The 15703-nt window shown below is 41.0% G+C and overlaps 1 protein-coding gene across 1 annotated transcript in view; it reads right to left on the bottom strand.

The window, feature by feature from the left end:
- The window catches only part of PIGL (phosphatidylinositol glycan anchor biosynthesis class L), a 160535-nt gene extending 149368 nt beyond the window's left edge, over positions 1-11167 (bottom strand). The window contains exon 1 of the mRNA XM_063450060.1: positions 10889-11167. Within this exon, the coding sequence (XP_063306130.1) occupies positions 10889-11132 (244 nt within the window). The 5' untranslated portion in view covers positions 11133-11167. The remainder of the gene's footprint in view (positions 1-10888) is intronic.
- Between the last annotated feature and the right edge of the window lie 4536 nt (positions 11168-15703).

Here is a 15703-nt window from a genome sequence, read left to right as displayed (position 1 = left end):
CTGATCCGCTCATGTGAACAGTGACCGCAGGCATAAGTCTCTTATCTCGTGGGTAGGGGTCGCGTGAGGGGGCTGCTGCGGTTCGCTCATGGGGTGCTTGTTCACTCTCCAGCTGCTCCCCCCAGTGTCAGCTTGGGGTTGGTAATTGCTGTGTAACGAAAATATACCCCAACTCGCAGGATTCAACTCAACAAAAGACAACACAGAGGAGAGATAAGTCTACCGGACCTTAGAATGGCCGGACTCGACTTATATGAGAGGAGTCAGAGTCAGGAACGATCCGAGGTCAAGGGCACAGAGAGACAGCGACAACTAGGACTAGCCGGGGTCTGGTACACATTAAACAGCAAGCCGCCAAACAGAACAGATAAAGATAAAGAGATAACTTAGTCAGAAACAAAGCCAAGGTCAATACGAAGAAATACAACTGAACACAACAAGCGCTAAAGGGAACTGAAACAGAAACCACGATAGGGCAGGGAGTAAAGGGAGAGGTAAGTTTAAATAGCTTCTAAACTAGTGTGATTGGCTCCTGTCATATCCACACCCCCAAAAGGTAAGTGTATGGGGAGTGTGGCATGACAGGGGCCAATGGGAGCCTTTTGGTGATTTAGGCTCCCACTGTCTCTTTAACAGCGCGCCCGAGACACGCAGCGCGCTCTTAGATTAAGGCGGGACACGTGACCGCTTCTCGCGGTCACTGCCCGCCTTCCTAATGAAGCCGTCGGATGAGCCGCGCGCGGCTCGTGCAGCAGCAGGATCGCGCGCGGCTCGAAGAGAGGACCGTGGCCGGCCCCTGGATAAGGTAAGTAACGCTACATGCTGCTATTGCTGTCGTTAACACTGACCTCCTGGGGTGCATCCAGCCAACTCATCGTGTAGTTTATGCGGCGGCCATCTTAGCTTGTGCCATGCGGGCCCAGACTGGTCTCGCCGTTGTCCAGCTCCCTGGAGTGTGCTCTGCCTCCCCGGTGGGGGGGCCGGGATAACCCCCACCGGCCCACAGGGGGGGGGGAACAGGCCTGTGATGAGCCCGAGGGAGGCCCCGCCGGACCAAGCACGGGAGATCAGCCGTTTCTCCCGCCAGAGCCTCACAGCAGGCCCAAACTCAGCGGCCCATACAGTGTCGTTGGCAGTCGGACAGGAGCTGACTTTGCACATGCAGATGGCGCTTGGTTCCCCCGCCAGTTGGCATCTGTTTGGTATGATTTCCAGGGGGAACTAGGCATATTTAGTCAGTTTTGCAAGGGTTCGTGGAGGAGCTGATGTGCTCCATGTCCTTCCAGCTCGGCGGCCAGGCCCCGCCCCCAAGAACTCTGTTTTTAAAGCAACCAACACACCAAGCAGACATGGTTAACCCCTTAAGGACAGAGCTTCAGAAGCTTGTCTTTCACTTAATGACAACGGCATTTTTTGCATTTTTTGCTATTTGCGTTCAACTGCAATTTGCATTTTACTAATTTATTGCACCGACACATATTATATACCGTTTTTTAAAGGACAGAAAGGGCTTTAATTTGATGTAACACATGTATATATAAATGCTTATTTATTATAAAAAAAATACAGAAATATGCAAAAAAATGAATTTTTGTGTGTTTTTTTTACAGTTTTTGCAATAATAATGTGTACATAATTAGTGCTGGTTAAGGAAAGTAATTAAAAATAAATTCATTTAGCTGTTCTGAATTACAGAATATATAATGTGTCTGGGATTTTCAGTTTTTTTTGGTAGTTACAGGTCACAAAGCACAAGGAGTAAAATAAACTTTTTATGTGGAGCGATTTTAGAATTTGGTATGTTTGTCTTGTAAGCCTAATAGCCATAAAAGAAAACAAAATTGCCACACAAAAGTATATATTTATATAAAGTAGACACCACAGGCTATTTACCTAAGGTTGTTTTGACACTTTCTACGTAGCCATTTTACCGCCAACCTCTGCTAAATATTGGAGTAAAATTGTGTTTTTTGGGGGTTTTCGCACACAAACTTATAACAAAGAACTTCTCATGTGTATTTTGTACATTTGGTGTGTGCTATTCCTGTACAAAGTTTTATTATGTGTTCAGTTACTTCTGCTGAGTACAACGGTGCCCCCATTGTATGTCTTTGGCACTATTTCGTGAAGCTACAGTGCCATATAGGAGACCTGTCCTTTTCAGTATTCACAGTAGAATTTTGAGAGACGGATTTAATGAGCCTATGCTTCCATTTGGGGTATTATAGTAGTTTGACTGTTCAAAAAAACCCCACAAAGGCCTACCATTTGTAAAAGTAGACACTCCAGGGTATCTCGTAAGGTGCATATTGTGCCTTAACATGCCCCCATTTTTTTACCATTACATGCCAAAGTATGTGGTAAAAAATAATTTTGTGCATATTTTACATACGGATTGCATTTTTGCTGGGCATTTTGTATATTTCATGTGTGCCACTAAGTTCAAACCCCCCAAATTATGCTCAGCTAAGTCTTCTGAGTAAAAGGACACCCCCATTGTATGTCTATGGCACTATTTCGTGAAGCTACAGTGCCATACAGGAGACCTGTCCTTTTCAGTATTCACAGTAGAATTTTGAGAGACGGATTTAATGAGCCTATGCTTCCATTTGGGGTATTATAACAGTTTTACTGTTCAAAACACCCCACAAAGGCCTACCATTTGTAAAAGAAGACACTCCAGGGTATCTCATAAGGTGCATATTGTGCCTTAACATGCCCCCATTTTTGTACCATTACATGCCAAAGTATGTGGTAAAAAATAATTTTGTGCATTTTTTACATACGGATTGCATTTTTGCTGGGCATATTGTATATTTCATGTGTGCCACTAAGTTCAAACCCCCCAAATTATGCTCAGCTAAGTCTTCTGAGTAAAAGGACACCCCCATTGTATGTCTATGGCACTATTTTGTGAAGCTACAGTGCCATATAGGAGACCAAGCCATATCAGTTTTGACCGAACTTTGAATTTTGACGCCGGGCCTATGTGCAATTTCCAAGCATCTTTGCAGGTTTTAAATTCAAACTACCCCACAAAGGCCTACCATTTCTTAAAGTAGACACCCCAGGGTATTTCAAAAGGCATATTTTGAACCTTAGCATGGGATCATTTTTCCGCTAGCTTGTACCAGGTGTAGTGGTAATAAGCGTTTTTTCTGCCTTTTTGACACACAAAGTGAGTTTGCACAGTATATTTTGCAAACCTTATGTGTACTACCACTGTATAATACTTCATATGTTGCTCAGCTATGTCTGCTGAGTACAAAAATACCCCCGTATGTACCTTTGCCAGGTATATGTGGACATCGGAGGGGCACATTTGGGACAGAGCCATTCCATTTTTTTTCAAATTTTGAATTTTTACGCTGTGCCCATGTCCCATTTTAGAGTATTTTACCAGGCTATATAATCCAAATACCCCATAAAGCCATACCATTTCTTAAAGAAGACATCCCAGGGTATTTCAAAAGGCATATTTTGAACCTTAGCGTGGGATCATTTTTCTGCTAGCTTGTACCAGGTGTAGTGGTAATAAGCGTTGTTTCTGCCTTTTTGACACACAAAGTGAGTTTGCACAGTTTATTTTGCAAACCTTATGTGTACTACCACTGTATAATACTTCATATGTTGCTCAGCTATGTCTGCTGAGTACAAAAATACCCCCGTATGTACCTTTGCCAGGTATATGTGGACATCAGAGGGGCACATTTGGGACACAGCCATTCCATTTTTTTTCAAACTTTAAATTTTTACGCTGTGCCCATGTCCCATTTTAGAGTATTTTACCAGGCTATATAAACCAAATACCCCATAAAGCCATACCATTTCTTAAAGAAGACATCCCAGGGTATTTCAAAAGGCATATTTTGAACCTTAGCGTGGGATCATTTTTCCGCTAGCTTGTACCAGGTGTAGTGGTAATGAGCGTTATTAAATGTATTTTTTTACTTTTTAAAACTTTTTTTACTTTTTAAAACTATTTTTTAAACTTTTGTTTTGATTATTCATTTTTTTAAAGTTTCCTAAACTTTCGTAAAACTTTTTTTTACAGATTTAACATTTTTCTAAGCTTTTTTTTTTACGTTAACCCCTAACTAGCAGTAAGCAGCACTAACAGTAAATTCCCCATTTTCCCATAACTCCCACCCACCCCAGCTAGCAAAATATTTAATTATACAATATTTAAATTAGTTAATTAAATAAATTTAACCCCTGAGGGTTAAAAAATAAATAAAAGTTAATCGTCAGGGGTTAAAAAAAAAATTAGAACAGTATAATACTGTGATCTGTATTTTGATCACTGTAGGCAGTGATCGACTGGCAGGGAAGGGGTTAATTTTTATTTGGACTGGGTAAAGGGTTTATTTTTTTAAATTTTTTACTTAAATGTTATTAAAACTTTTTTTTTAACTTAATTTTTTAACTTTTTAAAGCGTATTTTTAAACTTTTTTTAACGTTAACCCCTAGTTAGCGTAATACTAAATCCCCCAATTCCCCACTAACTTCCACCCTCCCCAGCTAGCTAAATTTATAATTTTAAAATATTTAAATTAATTAATAAAATAAATTGAACCCCTGAGGGTTAAAAAAAAAAAAAAGAATTTACCCTCAGGGGTTTAAAAAAAAATCAGATCTTAGTAAAATGTAATCCCTGCCAATTGATCACTGTAGTCAGTGATCAATTGGCAGGGAAGGGGTTAATTTTTTATTAAAATGGGTAAAGGGGGGGTAAAGGGGGGTGGGATTTTAATTGTACTATATTTTCTTTCCACCAGGGGGCAGGATCACTGAAGATCCGTCTCCCTGCACTTCACACAGAACCAGGAAGTGCAGGGAGGCGGAGGTGAGTATACACAGCACATGTGCCCGCTCTGGCATGCTGTCAGAGCGGGCACATGTACTCTGACAGCCCGATCCGGTGCTCCCGGTCTGCCTCTAATGCAGAGGCAGACCGGAGCACCATTAACCCCGCGATCGCCGCGATTGCCGCGATCTGGGGTTAATTTTAACGGGTGACGGACGAGGTCCGTCACTCGTCATTAACGCATTCCCCTGAGTGACGGACCTCGTCCGTCACTCGTCGTTAAGGGGTTAAGGTGTTCTAAAGCTTTTGCTTATTTTTCTTTGGCTATAGTACAGATTTAGGTAGAAATTGGTCTAAGGTAAGTATTTCCCTTATTTTTGCTTATTTCCCCAAAATAAGAAATGTCATTCAACTTCATTTACAATGCATTTTCAAGAGTTGCTTCTATAAGGAAAACTGTAAGTCTGTAAGTTATAAAATGGAAAAGTGGAAGCTCTTGGGAGTAATACACAGTTCACCATTTCAGAGCTTAGTTGCCTAAACGCAGCAATTGCACGACAGCAAAAGTGTGTGTGTATATATATATATATATATATATATATCCTGTAAAATAAACACATTTTGAATCAAGGACTTTAACCCCTTAAGACCGCAGGACGTTCTATGCCGTCCTTAATTGGCCGGCTCTAAATGCCGCAGGATGGCATAGAACGTCCTGTGCGGTCTTACCCCCGGTCGGGGGGCATGCCGGCCCCCCAGGCAGCCCACCTGTGCCTGGGGACCGCGGTCTGCAGCTTCTGATCGCAGTGACAGGCTGTCACTGCGATCAGTATTTACCATGTGTCAGCTGATTTGAAAATCGTCTGACACATGGAGCCGGCCGCATTCTCCTTCAGCAGATCGCGGTCGGGGGACATGCCTGGCCCCCCAGGCAGCCCCCCTGGGGTCAGTGACCGCGATCTGCACTGTCAGGCTGCAGTCTGATCACACTGACAGGCTGCCATAGCCTGTCAGTGCGATCAGTGTTACTATGTGTCAGCCTATTGGCTGACACATGTAACTGCAGCCATTAGCCCCCTACAGATCGCGGTGGGGGGTATGCCTGTACCACCCAGGCACTCCCCCTGTGGCCAATTACCGCGATCTGTAGGAGGTGATCACAGTGACAGCCAGTCACTGTGATCACTGTTAGTATGTGTCAGCCAATGATCTCAGATCACTGGCTGACAGATTGTCTCTGCCCCTCTCCTCACCTCACTTCGATCTGAGAGAGGCAGAGAGATCGTTGCTTTTGCAGCTCCTGTGAAAAACAAAGTTTTAAATATTTTTAAAATATATATTTTATTTAACCCTTTCAGTGCTGATCACAGCATATTATTGTAATCAACCTGTTTGGGCATTTATTTATTAATTTTTTGGGGATCAAAAAAAATTTTCAATTTTTTTTTTACCCCTTGTGTCAGTCGCAGCAACCAAAATCTCCCTTATCCCTTTCCCCGCTGCCGTGATCACTCTACTGTACAGTATATCTGCTGTACAGTACTGTATCAGTGATCACTGTCTCTGATCAGACTGACTTTTTTTAGGGTTATTTTTACAGATCAAAAAAATAACCCTTTCAGTGTACTGATTGCAGCTGCCTATACTGTGATCAGTACATTTATATTATTTTTTGAGGGCGGGTAGTAGGTGTTAGGCAGGTAGATAATTACTCACTTTAGTATATAAATTAATTAATTTGTGCCCCTAGAATGGCACGTCGCTACTCAGCCGAGGAGGCGTATGCCATTTTGGCAGGCAGTGATAGTGACACTCTGCAAGACAGTGACACTATCACTGCCTCTGACATTGAGCCTCTGACTGAGACCTCAAGTGATGGTGCCCCACCACCACTCACAAGAGGACGCTCAGCAAGCCCAATGCCAGGCGGAGACTGGGTGCCTCCAAATATGATGGCCCCAGAAATACCGCCGTTCACTGTTACTCCTGGCATCACTAACAGTGGACGACTGCGAGCTAATTCGTTTATTTGAGCTCTTTATGTCAGACGTTATATTTGAGCTCATGGCTCAGCAAACAAATTTGTTTGCTATGCAGTATCTCTTTGCACATCCGGGGTCCCATCATGGTCGCAGGAATATGTGAAGACCCACGGATGTCGCAGAGATGAAGCGGTTTTGGGCTGTAATCCTAATGATGGGTATTGTTAAAAAGCCCAGTATCAGGTCCAACTGGAGCAAGCAACGCATCCTGGCTACACCTCTTTTCCCTGAGGTTATGTTGAGGAATCGCTACCTGCAACTGCTGCGATTCCTTCATTTTCATGATAACTCACTGTGTCCCCCTAGAAACGACCCACTGTTTGACAGGCTATATAAAATTCGGCCCTTTAACCAACTCCTGTCAGACAGATTTTCTGAAAATTATGTCCCCGATAAAGATATTTCAATTGACGAGTCCCTTATGAAATTTGAAGGTCGACTGCTATTTAAGCAATATATTCCATCTAAGCGGTCCCGATATGGCGTTAAATTTTATAAATTATGCGAATCCTGTACTGGTTACACATGGGCGTTTAGCATGATTCTGTGGGTACAAGTGGCAAGATTGTTTGGGATCTAATCCTTCCCTTGTTGAATAAGGGATATAGGCTATGGGTTGACAATTATTATACCAGTATAGAATTATTTACATATTTATATTGTTTTGAAACCCTAGCCTGTGGCACAGTGAGGAAGAATTGCAGGGGTTTCCCCCAAGCCCTGGCAAGAGTCAGAAGCAGTAGAGGTTCCTCTTCAGCTCTCCACCAGGATGAGTTGCTTGCTCTTCGCTTCAGAGATAGGAAAGATGTATACATGCTGTCTACGATGCATGACGAAAGTACAGTGCCAGTGTCTGTGAGAGGTAGCACTGAGCATCTGGAAAAGCCGAAGTGCATTGTAGACTACAGCAAGTTTATGGGGGGAGTAGACTTGGCTGACCAATGCATACAGCCCTATCTGGTGAACCGAAAAACTAGGACCTGGTTCAAGAAAATTGCAATCTACGTGAGCCAGATTGCAATTTTCAATGCCTATGTCCTCTATACAAAAGAGGTCATAGGTAGGCCCTGCCCTTTCCTCGAATTCACATTAAGCCTTTTGTCCCGTATGTTATTTACCCAGCCCCCCAATCCCACTTTGGAATCAGGAGATCTCCAAAGACTTTGTGGCAAACACTTCCCTTCCCGAATCCCACCCACCCCTAGTAAAAAAAGCTCCCCAAAGAAAGTGCAGTGTTTGCTACAAGAAAGGAGTCCGAAAGGACTCCAGTTATTATTGTCCAACCTGCCCATCTCTACCCGCCCTCTGCATAACAGACTGTTTCAAAGTCTACCATACAGAGCTGAACTTCTGAATCACTCTGTATGGGACTTTGGTAGTTTGTTTGCTTGATTTCCCTGGATTTCTGACCTCGGCTTGTCCTGACTACGCTTTGTTAGCTGCCTGTACCGACCCATTGGCTTGTTTTACCGACTACTCTGACTTCTGGATTCCCCTGACCTTGGCCTGTCCCTGTTTACGCTAGCCATTCTAAAGTGGCTACACCAAACAACTCAAAATACTACATTTGTAGTACTTGAAATGTGACTTCCTAATAAAAAACTAATCAAAGGGTTAATGCTGTGATTAGCACTGAAAGGGTTACAAAAATATTTTTTTACTTCTCAAACTTTTCACACAGTGACTCTCTATGTGATAGCAAAGATCTCTCTGCCTCTAGATCAAAGTGTATGTGGGGTACTGTTCTATTCATGTGATATAATAAAAACCTGGAAACATGGTACATGTGGGTACTGTTATATTCAAAAGACAGTGTTAAATATAAATACTAAGTCTCTAGTGCACTAATATCAGGATTATGACATTTCCATTGAAAATGCTATTTATCTGATTAAAAAGACAAAAATCAAAGAAATCGCTACATGGGCCCATCATTTCTGTTAAAATGGCTAGACCAAACATCTCAAATTATGCCATTTGTTATACTCTGGGGTGCCTACTTTTGAAAATGGTTTGCCATAACGGTGAGAATGTTATTACCCAGGCTGCCATGCTCTCTCAAAGGTGAAATAGACCCAGAAAATCACTTTATCAAATTGCCAAATTTGAAAAGGACATCTAATATTTTTGTCCCTGTGACTTCCCCCCCAAAACAGAAAATCTAGTACATGGGGGTACTGTTACATTCAGGAGACAATGTTAAATACAAATAGTGAGGCTTTGTTGCAATAACTCATATCAGGAATATGAAATGTCCTGTGAAAATTGAGTTCATGTGTGTGAAAAAGCACAAATAAAGCTATAACCGCTATGTAGGCCCTTCATTTCTGGTAAAGTGGTTAGACCAAACATCTTGCAATGCACCATTTCTTATACTCTGGGTTGCCTACTTTTGAAAATGGTATGCCATAATAGTGGAAATGGTATTACCCAGGCTGCCATGCTCTCTCAAATGCGATATAGGCCCAGAAAATCACTTTGCCAAATATCAATGTAATAAAGCCTAAATGGATAAGCCGTATATATGACCGTGTAACTTTCCAAAACACCATAAAACCTATACATGGGGGGTACCATGGCGCTCGTGAGACATCACTGAGCAGAAGTAGGAGTGTTTCAGGGCAGTAAACTATATACTAACAATAATATTATCAGTGAAAGTACAGATTTTATGTGAAAATGCACACAAAAAAATAAATAAAACAAACGCTAACTTTGGCTAGGGTTTGTGCCCAAGTGGCTACTACAAAAGACTGGGCATACCCCATTTTGAATACCCTGGGATGTCTACTTTTTCAAATGATATGCCATGATGGGGGTCATTTTCATTTCTTGGCTGCCATACGGTCTCAAAGGCAGCCTTGACACTGCAAACTAATCTGACAAATTTCAAGGTGAAAAAGCATAAATGGATAAGCCATATATATGACCATGAAACTTTCCAAAACCCCATAAAACCTATACATGGGGGGTACCATGGCGCTCGTGAGACATCACTGAGCAGAACTAGGAGTGTTTCAGGGAAGTAAACTATATACTAACAATAATATCAGTGAAAGTACAGATTTTATGTGAAGAAAAAAAAACCGCTAACTTTGGCTAGGGTTTGTGCCAAAGTGGCTACTGCAAAAGACTGGCCATATCCCATTTTGAATACCCTGGGATGTCTAATTTTTCAGATGGTATGCCATGATGGGGGTAATTTTCATTTCTGGGCTGCCATACGGTCTGAAAGGCAACCTAGGCCACTCAAACCAATCTGTCAAATTTCTATGCATAAAATAAAATAATGGACAAGCCGTATATTTGACCCTGTAACATTCCAAAAACCCATAAAACCTATACATGGGGGGTACTGTTTTACTTGTGAGACATTTATGAATACAAATATGTATGTTCTATTGCAGGAAAACTGAACAGTATTCTGACATTAACAGTTAAATTGCCATGCTGAAATTGAAAAATAACAAGATTTCTTAATTTTTTCAAGTTTTTTTTAGATTTTATTCATATTAAATGGAGTTCCATATATGAATGTTTGATATTAAATGAAAGCTCTGTTTCCCCTGAACAAAATGATAAATAATAAGTGTGGGTGCACTTAGTATTAAAGAGGTAAATTATTGTTGAACAGACATATAGTAAAATTCTGTGGTTTGTTTACATTTTTTGGGGATCACAACTTGTTAAAAAAAAAAAAACACACACACATAGTATGTTGCCAGCCTATGAAAATACAATGTATAAGATGTCTCAGACAGATCATTAGCTTGCAGCCTAGCGATAAAGTTAATATATCCCATGTTTTCACAACACATCTATCTACATGTTGACAGGCAAGACATGAAAAGTGTTGCCTTGCGTGTTTTCTCACTGAATACTAGATGCCGCAGGGCCCTAATGCAGACGCCTAGCCCATCAACATGTATGACTAGAGAGAGTCCAAGCAGACAGTGTGGGTCTGACAGCCCTATGAGACAGGCTGCACATGGGCAGGGAGAACTTGGCCTCTCGGTCATCCCGTTCCTCTGTCCGTACCTGTGGAGCAGCAGAGCACATAGAGACTGCGCTGCTCTCGGAGCATGCCGAGGATGGTCGGCGCAAAGAACATGCATTCATCATCCGGGTGAGCGATGAGCAGGAGCGGAGCCCTGACCGTCTGCAGCAATCCCAGTGACCGGCCTGAAAGAGCATCTCTCCAGCGACAGCATGCCAACCACAGCAGCCACAACACTACCAGCAATGCCGCTGCCAACATTCCAACAGGAAGTACATGTTCCATTCACCGGCCGGAAACAAACGGCTTCCGAAAAAGGGTTCCGGATCACCCAGCACTGTGAGCCTATCCCATCATAACATAGAATTAATGGACTGCGACAATCTTGTTTCACATATCATGTGCTGTGTGTGTGTATATATATATATATATATATATATATATATATATATATATATATATATATACACATACATACAGCACCTGATGTGTGCAACAGAATTGTCGCAGTCAATATACATACATTTCTGAGTTTTCCTTTTATTATTAGAAAAAAAACTTGAACTGAATATCTAAATTTAATTACAATTATAAAAATACTTGGGGAAAAAAAACCCATATAATTTCATTATAGAAAATATTCACACACTCATTCACTTACTCATAAAAAGTTCATGAAAGTATTTCATTTTCTGTCCCACCATTACATTTATCTCACAAAAACAAAATTGTTGTTTTTTTTTTTTTTTTTTACATCCTTCAGTGCCACATGCATAAGATTTTTTATTTTTTGATAATTAGGGGCCCTGACATATTAGTCAAAATGTTGGGTACGTAAAGGGTTAGTAACATAAAAAAAAAATATATATATATATATAATATATATATATATATATATAATGACATTTCTCCTGCGTGGGGCAATCAGGGAATACTATGGAGACTGGAAACCTCAAATATGTAACCTTTCCTACAGTGCAGATAATGTCAGATACTAGCTTGCGAAAAACAGTTCAATAAAGTAATCTAAAAGTATTGTCACTGTTGCTATTTCATAGTAATTACCAACAAAATTATTAATTACATTGGTTTGTTTTTTTCTTCTATTTTGCAGTAGCTGATATCCAGGAATACGTTTCTAGCAGGAATGTTTTTGTGCATAAGCACTGTCACATTTCTCACTGAAACACTTTTATATTATTATTATTATTATTATTATTATTATTGGCATTATAAATTATATATAACCAGTTAAGTATCTAATTTGGATTTCAAACACAGTCTAACCAAAGATGAATGTATAGTCAACAAAGCCGTTTTCCTGGCAGTGTAGAATCCTGTGGTTCCTGTGTTGAATCACCCGGAAGACCCTCTAGTGGCTTATAGATAGCCACTAGAGGAGGACTTAACCCTGCAAGTTTTCTCAGAAACTGCAATAATTAACACTGTAGGGTTAAGTGACATGGGACATAGCTGAAGTGGTCTGGGTGTCTACAGTGTCCTTTTAACCCCTTAAGGACCAAACTTCTGGAATAAAAGGGAATCATGACATGTCACACATGTCATGTGTCCTTAAGGGGTTAAGATTGCCTCTAGTGGCTGTCTCCCTAGACAGCCACTAGAGGCGCTTGCTGCAGTTGTAAAACAATTCTGGAAGTCCTCACACTTTGCATGAAGATGTCCAGAGTCTTAAAGATCTACATAGGAAAGCATTGATTCAAGGCATAATGTGCGCATGCCACGCATTAGGTTTCTGGATCTCCATGACGTTGGCGCAAGAATGTAGGAACCCAATCACACACATAAGTATGTGATCGAAAGGGTTTTTAACCCTTTTTTGATTGAGGGGGATACGGTGACAAAAGGACTCTACAGTGAAGAATACAGTTTTGTATTCCTAACACTATAGTGTTCCTTTAAGTGCCTCTAGCGGCTGTCACAAAGAGTGGCAGTGTAGCCATGCGTGCACACTAGATTCCCAATGCATTTCTAAAAGCATTGGATTGGCTGAGATCATCAATCTCGAAGATATCAGCCAATGAGGTGGGGCCAGCTACAAAGACCTAAGCTATGAGGGAGAAAAGGTCACCTAAACAACCACCACAGTATTATAGCATTAGGCATACACATTTGTATTCATAATGCTAAGTGGTCCTTTTAAAATAGTTTTGAGGTGACAGTTGTACCAGGTCACTTAAGTTTTTAAGAAACTGCAATAATTACCTGCTAGGGTTAACTTTACCTCTAGTGTCCACAAGAGAGTCACTAGAGGGACATCCGGATCATTAGGCGACTTTTGGTCGGACATCCTGTGGACATCCTCACGCTATGCAACTCCATAGGAAAGCATTATATATGCTTTTTTCTATGGGGGAATCCCTAGTGCGAGCGGAGGCGAAGCTCAAGCCAACACCGAGGGGCATCGGTGCTAGGCTTAGGTAAGTGTTTTTTTAACCCCTTTTGCACCGCTGGTGGGGGTCACCAGATAGGAAGGCACTACAGGAAGCTATAGTGCAAGGAAAACAACTTTGTTTTCCTGGCACTATAGTTTCCCTTTAAGCACACAGGTAAATTATTATTACAAAAGTAGAAGGGAAACCTGCCTGTAGGATTCAATCCCATGCCTGCATCACCTCTTACAAGGTATTGTGATAGCCTGTGAGTTTACAATCTAAATTGATAATGTGTAAATAAAAAAAGTTGCAGAGAAAAGTTACAATTCTTCAGGCACTATAGTGATTATAGAGTAAATCAAGTAGAAAAAGGAAACAATAAGTATACAGTAAATACAGTAGAAAATAAAAGAGACCTCTGCTCAAACAAGCATGCAGTGAAGGCAAGTTGGAGGTGACGAGAAGAAAGGTTATAGGTGTGTAGTCTGCATACTTACCTGGGCCATGTGCCCAGTCAGCTTGAATGTGAATAGGAAGAGATACATGGAAGAATCCAGAGTGACAATAACAGTGGTTGGAAGCAGGGAATAATGGGAGAGGGTTAGACCTGTGTATTGTCCTGTCTTCTAGGGCTTTGGCTAACGCAACATAGGATGGATTTTGAACTCTTTAAAGTGGTTGTTGTTTTCTAAATACATATAGTAAAGCCGAAGGTTGACAAAACTTGACAAAGGACTGAGCTCCCGCCATTAAGTTTTGTCAGATATATCAATGGGGGAATCAGGCTGCTTCTCACAGGCCTGAAGAATCAGTCTGGAGGTTCCCATGGTCATGTGGAAACCTCCATAAACATTAGAAGTCATAGCCACTGTGATGCTGCACCTGGTAGGTGATGCACCAACTTAAGAAATAAGATGGCAGGGTCTATGGGGGACAGCTAAGGTAAGTTTATCGACCTTCCACTGCTCCTTTAGGCTTTCACACCCCAAGTGAGGATAACACATTAAGGTGTGCTTCCAATTATGTAAGGTGACAGAGCCGCTTCAAACATACACATTGGTGATAATTCACCAAATTTATGACAGCTTTTCTTTTAGCAAATATATGATTTGGAAATCTGATGATTTTTACCAAATGTTGCTATCTTGGAGTGTATTTATACTTTAGTGAATAACCCTGTGAAATAGGAAATTAAAACAGAATTGCAAAATTCAGGCTTAAAGTTGTGACTTTAGCCATGTTCGGGAATTTTTCCAAATTATCCACTCTTGCCTAAACATTGTTTGTTTCTCTCAATTACAATGATTATATAGTTTTCCTCACCTCAGTAAGTTTTATTAAAGTGAGGAAAAGTAAAGTTAGTAAGTTAAAAAAACAAAAAACATCAACCACATTTACTTCTGCTGCCCTTCTGTTACCATCCACAGTTGTGTTTTTGCCCTGCAGGGTTTTTGACTGAAGTGTGAACTGTTGGGAATTCAAACTGGTTTATTCACTAAATAGCAAACTGTTTTTGTTTTGCCATGCATGCGCACTAGCCTCCTAAATGCTTCTCAATGTGAAAATATTGGAATAGCTGAGATCATCAGTCACAATGATCTCAGCCAAGGAGGCGGGATCAGCCTCAGAGACGATGGAGAAAAGGTAAATATGATTATTTTTTTCTTTGCACCAGTCACTTAAATGGCTACCAGGGTACTACGGCATTAGGCGTACGCATATGTATTCCTAGCCCTATAGTGTTCCTTCAAACTCAGAAAGGACATTGCTTCATTTTGTGACTGATTCTAAAAGGTGGACACACACATCAACACAAAAACAGGTACACAAACATACAAATATACTTTTATTGACAAATAACATGAATGTTTAGGCATGCAGTTTCTACATGACACTGACACCTTTCAGCCAAATTAATTAAATGCCCCTTTCCCCTTTGTGTGTAACAGGCTTAGTTAAGTGAGTAGGACACCAACAAGTTGAAACAACTTGGATGCAGACATTTGCAGATACTCGTCATCCCTAAATAACACTAGCTTTTTTGTAGTAGTAGTAGAGAATTTCCACTGGTGCTCCCCCTAAATTCACCACTGATGGCACAAGCTAGGCCAAAATAGTCAAGCTGTAACTGTAGCAGAGTTGATTTTTTTTTGTTTTTTTTACCTCAAATAAGCTCCCCCCCCCCCTAAATGTAGCCATGTGGATTTCAGTTCACAATTCTTAATTTTCTGAACTATTTTTTTCTATCTTTTTAACTCCATTCCTTGTTTTTTCTACCTTTCTTTATTCTCATCTAGGCTCATCTAGGTCTCACTAAGTTTGCATTTTGAGTGCTGACTCAGTATCAGGCTATACTCACTCAGTTTGAGTCTAAAGTATCAGCCTGTGCTCACTCAGTTTCTATGCTCAGTATCAGCCTGTGCTCACTCAGTTTGAGTGCTGGCTCAGTATCACACTGTGCTC

The sequence above is a fragment of the Pelobates fuscus genome, chromosome 1, assembly GCF_036172605.1.
Source record: "Pelobates fuscus isolate aPelFus1 chromosome 1, aPelFus1.pri, whole genome shotgun sequence".
NCBI classification, from domain to species: Eukaryota; Metazoa; Chordata; class Amphibia; order Anura; family Pelobatidae; genus Pelobates; species Pelobates fuscus.
The sequence above is the reverse complement of the archived record's forward strand: the minus strand, read 5'-3'. Positions and strand labels throughout refer to the sequence as shown.